The sequence below is a fragment of the Grampus griseus genome (genome assembly GCF_964374135.1).
Source record: "Grampus griseus genome assembly, chromosome: 2".
NCBI lineage: Eukaryota > Metazoa > Chordata > Mammalia > Artiodactyla > Delphinidae > Grampus > Grampus griseus.
This window is the reverse complement of record NC_139018.1, coordinates 173,577,825-173,586,007: the sequence shown is the minus strand read 5'-3', so window position 1 is coordinate 173,586,007 and position 8,183 is coordinate 173,577,825. Positions and strand designations below refer to the sequence as shown.

General features: G+C 36.7%; 1 protein-coding gene across 1 annotated transcript in view; it reads right to left on the bottom strand.

Annotated features, from left to right (window-relative positions):
- Positions 1-1,365: 1,365 nt before the first annotated feature.
- Positions 1,366-8,183, bottom strand: part of ARHGAP12 (Rho GTPase activating protein 12) — a 110,066-nt gene continuing 103,248 nt past the window's right edge. Inside the window, exons 16-20 of the mRNA XM_082648279.1 lie at positions 6,593-6,691; positions 5,198-5,275; positions 4,964-5,098; positions 4,632-4,734; positions 1,366-3,799 (exon numbers count right to left, since the gene is read on the bottom strand). Coding sequence (XP_082504405.1) covers positions 3,625-3,799; positions 4,632-4,734; positions 4,964-5,098; positions 5,198-5,275; positions 6,593-6,691 — 590 coding nt within the window. The 3' untranslated portion in view covers positions 1,366-3,624. The remainder of the gene's footprint in view (positions 3,800-4,631; positions 4,735-4,963; positions 5,099-5,197; positions 5,276-6,592; positions 6,692-8,183) is intronic.

Below are 8,183 nucleotides of genomic sequence, written 5' to 3'. Positions count from 1 at the left end.
TGTTAAACAGTTACCTTGTCCTGGAAGTGCTCTGTTTATGAGGACCATGGAAGTGCTTTTTTCTTTCCTGTGGGAGAAGGGAAGCAATGAGGGAAATGAAAGAGTTCATTTGAGTGCCATATTCACATAAGGCTAATTTGAAAAAGCTCAAAGCAGCTGAACACATTTACGGCCAGCACTGCCCCACAAAACTTCACTTGAGAAGGCTAATTGAGATTCTTCAGGAGAACTCCCGGCCTTCAGCAGTTAGGGAACGTTTCATTAGCATTCTGAGCCTCCCCCTTTTCTAGAAGGCTAAGTGTGACTCTGCCTGGCCTGGGTTCACGGCTTGTGAATTTCCAGCAGAGTCTAATCACTATCATTGTAAGGCTGCTGATGCGGTTTTGCAGCCCCTTTGCCTTTTTTTTTTTCCTTTTGGTTTCAAACTAAAGTTGCATTCAACACGACTGTATTAGTTATACAGGAATACTGTTTAAAAAAAAAACAAAAACAGAAATGATGCCCCACCTCCAGGACTGTAACATACAGGCTGAACTCGCTAATTAAGACACCTCTGTCTCAAACTAGAGGCGTGCTTTCTATAAAAGAGAATCGTTAGAGCTGACGGCTGGAGTTCAGAGACCAGTAAACTCAATAAAATCTTATATTCTACCATTTTCAACTCTATATAGATGCAGTATTTGAACAGTTGACTTTTTAAGATCAGTGAGAGGATGACACCCATTTGACTATGCTTATTTTTTACTAAAATGACATGTTGTAGGTTCCTCTGTATATTTTTTTAAATGCTTAAAGATGTTGGAGAAATCAGTGTCATGGGAAACTGCATGTTTACTTTAAACATTTAATTAGAAGCCTCTCCCACGAACTAGGAAAAATTTCCTCTCACTGCTATCTTAATATCTATTATTACAGGCTTACAAAGAACCATAGGATAAAACTAAAATAGTACAAAGGTCTCCAGGTATCTGCCATGATTATTATTGATGAGTTTTCATTTGTATGTAAGCAATGACACATACACACACACATTCACATACACATATATGTGCATACGTGTATATAACACAACTGCCTAGGCCCGAAGTGCGGCTGAATTATTCCATCTGTACTTTTCACATAAGAAAAACAAAAATCTATACATTTGCCTCTATCTAAAAGGTAACATCGTCTTCCAAGAAATATTTCATAATTTTTCTAGAGTAAAAGGTAAAATTTCTTACTGCTGTAACATTTAAATAAGTATTTTACTTCTATTGGATTATAACAACATACTTGAATATACTTTTTCCTTTCAATTTCCAACTACTTTTTTTAATGACATTCTGAAGGAACGCCTATTAGTAAATGAAATTCCACTGACAATTTATTTCAGCCTTTAATATATTTTCTACTAAAAATCAAGCTGTCAAGACAGAAAAATATTACTGGTTTTGTTATGACAAGAAAACAAGTGAGAATTTTTAATTCACAAAGGATGAAAACACAAGACATTGATCTCATTATACATACAATATTACAATAAGCTGATTAGCTGTGGACTATTAAAACATTCAAGACTTCACATACACACAGGTGTACTTGGAAACAAGAAACACAGGACAATTTTAATCTTTGATATGTCATAACTACCAAGAGAAAGAACATCACTGATTTGAGTCTAATTGTTTTCCTGGCATTACAATCACTATATAGGCCAGGCCTAAAGCATACTGTATATTGTTAAGGACATCTTTAGGCAAATACAAACATTCTCATTTGGGAGCTTTTTCTCCCTACCCAAAAAACAATACTTTCCCATTGCTGTCAAGTAGCTTGGTTTGTTATCAATTTAACAAGATCACAACAACAAACAACATTTTCACCACAAAACTCAGGTGAGAGGTTTTTACGCAGGTCATACAAAAAATATTTGTCCCCAAGAAAAGTAATCTGTAAATTATAGATGCAACCCTAAGAAAAAGAATCTTGGTTACAAATCATTCACTTTCAAATATTGATGAAAAAATAAAGAGTGGAGGGATGGGAGGGGGTGGGAGGGGATGGAAGGGGTGGGAGGAGGTGGGAGGGGATGGAAGGGGTGGGAGGGGGTGGGAGGGGGTGGGAGGGGTGGGTGGCAGAGGCACTGGCATGGCAGGGAACACAAAAGGTGTGAAACGAGGAAAACATTTGCCACAGGAAGTACTGGATTCAGTTGATTTTTTAAAAATGAGGTATTCTATAAGAGTGTGCCAGTAAATGCAAAAACAAAACAAAATTATAAACCAAAATACACATTTCCAATGGAAAAATCTCTAAACCTCTTATAGTTTTCTTTATTCGGATTAGACATTTCATATACAGCAGTTAATCTAGAAAAATACATTTTAAAAAATCTTCAGCAGACCATGCTCTCTGTAACAAAACCTTCCAAACCCTGTTTTATTATACAAACCAATCTACAATAGTAATGCAAAAAGAAATTCTCAAATTTAGCAATGTCATTTTCGATCTGACTTCCCTCTAATTTACATATGGGTTTCCACTATTCATACTGCAGTTAGAATTCTGTAATAAATTTTTTCTAATGTATTCTGTACATATTAAATAATCTAAAAGGTTCCTCTTGTAGTGCATTTACCATTTAGCAAGTCTATTCAGCATTGTTCCAGTACCATTTGCATTACAGTGATTTGCCTGTAAATGTAATTAAAATCTAAAAGTGCACACAGTTAACTTTCTCAAATAACGGCCTATTTCTGGAGGAACCCTAATATTCACGGAGAATTACCAATATCGTGATTAGAAATGAGAGGTTAGAATGTACTCTGAGACTATATAACACAATTATATACATAAGCTAAAGGACAGTGAGTCTTTAGCCTGTATTTACATCAAACAACATTGGTTTCCACAGGATCATACCAAGAACTCAGTATGGCACTAGGTAGATTAGGACTGTTAGCTACAAGTCAGTGTAGCACAGACAGCCCCAAAATACCCTGAACCGGCTTATGCTAAATTAAACTCCAGTATATCACAGTGTTTTAAGTGCTGTTAGTATGCTGCTGTGCTACTCCGTGAAGACAGCAAGCCTTCATCGAGGGATCGCATCTGGGTTATAATGGGTCCTAGCAATCAGGCTGCCACTGCATGCAGAAACCCCGAAAAAAAACAACACAGGTTTCAAAACAGATATACTTCATTTTGTTTAAAATGCCCAGGAGCGTTTTCAAAATAGGTGATAGTAAGTATTGTTCTATCGAGTGATCAACCTATTGAATCATGAGAAGAAATTCTACGTCATCCAGTTTGAGGAGAAAAAATGTAGTATTCTTACCGAATTATCCAGTGTATATGACTGGTTAGAATCGCAAGTTTTGATTTTTACTGGAATTCAGAGTATGAAATGCAAACATTCAGGATAAAATTAATTCAAACGTACACACAGTTCTATCAACTTGCAACAGAGCAGCAAATATGAGGGCCTATCACACATCTGGACTCTCCCATTCCCTTCCGGTCCCTCAGAAAAGTGCAAAATCAAAGAGTCACTACTTGGTCCAAACATAAAATACATCAGGTGTAAGGACTTGGAATCTGATGAAATCCGGCTTCTATTCCACAGGTTCTCTTCAGTAAGAGTCAACGTCCGAAGATGGAATTTACCTCGAGAAGAATTAACTCTACAATCTGATTCTGGTAGACGGTATGAACTGCTATGTTGCCAGTCTCCTTCTCTGGCTTTAACAGAGTAGGACCGAACACAATTGCTATACTCTGATACGTCATTCTGTTTTTCTCTCCGTTTTCTATCACTCTAAGAGGAAAAACAAAAATTTTAGTTAAAAGAGAAAATTTTTAAATAGGGGAAATTCTTCAAAAAATATTATAAACAGCTTGCATTTAGAAAAGAGAAATAATGCTCATTTTCCTAAGGTACATATAAACTATTTAACCAAATAGAATTCAGTCTGAATAGCACGTAAAGCTTTCTTTTGCATAAACACAGCTGAAAGGTATACATACTCTCACAAACTTTAAATGTGTGATATTTCAGCTTAGTTTTAAAAATAAGACATAGACTTGAATACCTATTACAATTCAGGTAACAATGATTCCTCCGCTAGGGTGACGGGGAAAATATCATTAGGGCACAGAGATTAAACTTTGAATTTTACTCATTTTATGCTATTTTTTAAAAAAATCTCTCATACTGTGATCACTTATTTTAGTAATCTCGTGTTCTTTGTATCAGAAGTTTCAGAGTGACTATGTAGTAACTTAGACCTAATTACCTTGACTTCAAGGTAACTGAATATTCCTCACTTAACCAATCTCATCTTCATCATAATTAACTTTTAGCAACAATTTCTGAACACTTACTACGTGCTAGGCATTATATAAATGCTTCACACATGAAATCTACTTCAATGTATTCTTTATACCGAACCGTTTTACCTACGAGGAACTGGGGCTCAGAGAAGTCATCTTTCTCATGTTACAAACAGGCGAGCAGCACAGCGGGGCTCTGAACCTAGGTCTGCGTGGCCCTGGCCCCGGGGGTCCTACACCACATCTCATACCTGTGCACTTCTCCGACCTTCTTTTTCCCCCTAATTATGCCTTCTCTTTTGTGGTGAGACTCTTACCTTTTGAGATGTCTAAACAGAGTCTGCATTGTGTCCTGATTAGGCTTTGGCAACTGTTTGATTAGATCCTTCACAGCAGAGACACGCTGTCTTGGTTCTTGTTCTGAAAAAAGACAATGACTGGAGATTTTGCATGAAACTGAAAGCAGTGACATTATTTTGGAACCTGGTATTTGGTAATACACAGTGACACCTGGTGGTTACATTTAAAATTTCTGGAGTAAAACAATCCTTTGAAAAAACTTGTTTAAAATATCAAGCAGTGTTGTAGCAGCTACAGAGGGTTTTCAACATCTAGGGAAAAAACCGAGTGGAGTTAATTACATACTTACTAATTGCATTAACAAAATCATTAAAATGATTAAATGTAAAGAGAGGTTCTGGTAATTCTCGAAAAAACATTTTCAGTGCTCCAGTGATGACATGAATATCTTCCCATTTACTATCCTTCAAGTCCAATTTCTCATCTGGAAAACAGTAGGAACGGGAAAGTTTCTGAAATTATTTTAAACCAATTCTAACAGTTGTGAGTTATTTATTCTGTATATAACAATACATGATCTTACCATGATTGACTGTAAACCTCAGCTTCTGGATCACTGCAAGGTTGCCACTAACTCTATAAATCCCATCAACATCCAACCCTAAGAGACAAATAACAATAATTTTATGTTTAAAGTTCTTGTTGGCGTCTTCTAAAGATGCTTTCATGTTTTAGAATTCTTATTTATTAACATTAGCCTAAAATAAAATTACTCTTTTCCTCTAAATGGCTTTTTATAGATGCTTGGCAGTGAGAGGGGGGTGGGGATTCGCTCTGCATCGTCTGGTAAACAGCAACAAGTCTACTTTATCATGCAGACCGTGGATCACCATCTCAAGGAAATCATCTCAAACTTGAAACACTAGCAATTTAAGATAAACTTCGGCAAACACCTGAAGATAATTCAAAGAGTAAAGGAAGCCAGTAGACAAAATCAGCCCACCCGTTTCTCGGCACGTCACTTGAGAGTGTAAATGTACATATTAAGGTGCTCTCTGAATCAAAGTGCTTGTCATATTAAGTGCTTGTAATAAATAAACTTAATACAAGCCAGCAGCTAAAATAATGGTTCTATAAGAACAGATAATTTGATAGTTATTAATTTCTTTTACATATGAAACAGAATCATTTGAAATTCACGCAATGAAGCCCAAAAATTCATATATTCATTAAATGATAATGATGCACACACTTAACACTATCTAATGTGCTACTCATTTAAGTTCCAGTAAAGCCAAGGAGCATGGCGTCTCTATTGTCAGGCTGAGAGTCAGAGACCTGTGACTAGCAGAAATTACATTTTATGCAAATATTTTAATTACACAAGATATTTTTGATGATATACTGATATAAGTTAATGGGACTGCAGTCAAGATACTGTTATTTTAAAAGCTAGTATAAATATTATAAACATGTTAAAATTAACCAAAACAGAAATTAGTTTAAGTCTTCAGAAGTACAGGAAATGACATAAAGAGGATTTGTCTATTTGCACACTTTAGAGTTGATTTAGCAGTTTGGGAATGTCATCTCATTTTTATTATAAACAGAAGAAACTTCCCCTTAGTAAGTAAACACTATCTCCTCCTGTCTCTTACACTGCTGGATCATTTCTTAATAAACACAGTTTCACAATCACCACGTCCATTTTAAGCAAATGCCAACAACTCCCAATGGCTTCAAGGAATACCATACGCTGAATCAACCCTAAGTACTGAACATGCAATAGATGACTGCAAAGGCCTTAATTTGAAACAATGCAAAAAAAATGTTTTTTTGCAAAAAAGATGCTTTTCTTGACAACTTATGACTATAAAGAACTTTTGGTTGCAACACTCAAAATCATAAAAATCCTAGAGATTTTGATGGCAAAACAATGGGTGGTGTGCTTAACTTTAAAAAAAATTCATTTTCTTACCATATTGCTCAACATGTTCAATGCACAATTTCACAAATTTTGGCACGGTGCCATTCTCTCTCTGACACAGATTAGCAAGATTGGCTCCAAATACCTGATCTGAAAGAGATGTCAAGAAATGAGTCACCTTGCTAAACTTTAGTTCACAAAATGGCTAAATGATTCACAGTGCAACAGAAGATACCCCTGCATGCAGACACTTTCACCACAACGCACGCCTGTCTGATCTGCACTCGCCTACCTCTTCCGACTCCAAGCTCCAAGAACACCCTCCTTCATTCCTGCCTGGCTCCCTTCTTACCTTCCCCTCCTGTGCGGAGATCAACCTTCCCCCAAAGGGAGCTCCTTCTCACCACTCCTGGTCTCAGCTAAAATGCCACCTCCTTTTAAGAACCCTCTGACCATCCTAAGGCAGCCCAATTCCAGTCACTCTCTGTTTTATCACTATGTCAGATTCTTCAGGTAAGTCACCATTATTCTAAATTACCTTGTCTGTCTCTCATCTTTATAGAAGTTTCATGCGGGCAGGGACCCTCTCATTCTTGAATGCCAATAGTTATTCCCAGCACTGAGGCTCAAGTCCACCACTTAGCAAATACTCAAATATTTTTTAAACTATTAAAACGTGCCCATCTGGGCTTCCCTGGTGGCGCAGTGGTTGGGAGTCCGCCTGCCGATGCAGGGGACACGGGTTCGTGCCCCAGTCCGAGAGGATCCCACATGCCGCGGAGCGGCTGGGCCCGTGAGCCATGGCCGCTGAGCCTGCGCGTCCGGAGCCTGTGCTCCGCAACGTGAGAGGCCACAGCAGTGACAGGCCCGCGTACCGCAAAAAAAAAAAAAAAAAACACATGCCCATCAGATTGGGATTGACATATATACACTAATATGTATAAAATGGATAACTAATAAAAACCTGCTGTATAAAAAAATAAAATAAAATTCAAAAAAACAAAAAAAAAAACACATGCCCATCGTGTGCCAACATCTGATTTCACAAAATATATCAAAGTCCGTTCTAGTAATCTTTCAACCCAACAGTTTTGAAATTCCACATTAGTGCTAAATATTCAGGAAAACAAATAAAATACAGTATTTGAAGTGGATGAACAACATCAGAAAGTGGCAAGTTTGTATTTCTCATTGAAAAGGTCTGACGAAGAATGAGCAGCAGTTTCTATCCATTTATTTGTGAGGCTTTTTTGAAGGTTCTAAGCTCAACATGCTAAATTCACGTGCATCATCTGGGGGTGCCTGCTTACCCTTAACTCTTTAAGGCTGCTAATCTGAATCACTTAATTAGCTGAACTCTTCCTAGAAGTTTTAAATAGCTTTTTAATGAAACTCATTTGTGTATTTTAATCTAGATGCTTTGCATAACAGATGTTTCTGCAATGGTCTTTGTTAGAAACTTCATAATCAAAGACAGCTCTAATATATATGGTATAAATTATGTTACCTTTTCCTATAGTTTTATTATGAACAAATGTCTCTGTTTTGAGTCATGTGTTAGAAAATTTTATCTTTGGAATTAAACATGCTTGTAAAAACTAAAGGTATATATATACAAGTATATGTGATTTTAAAGAATACT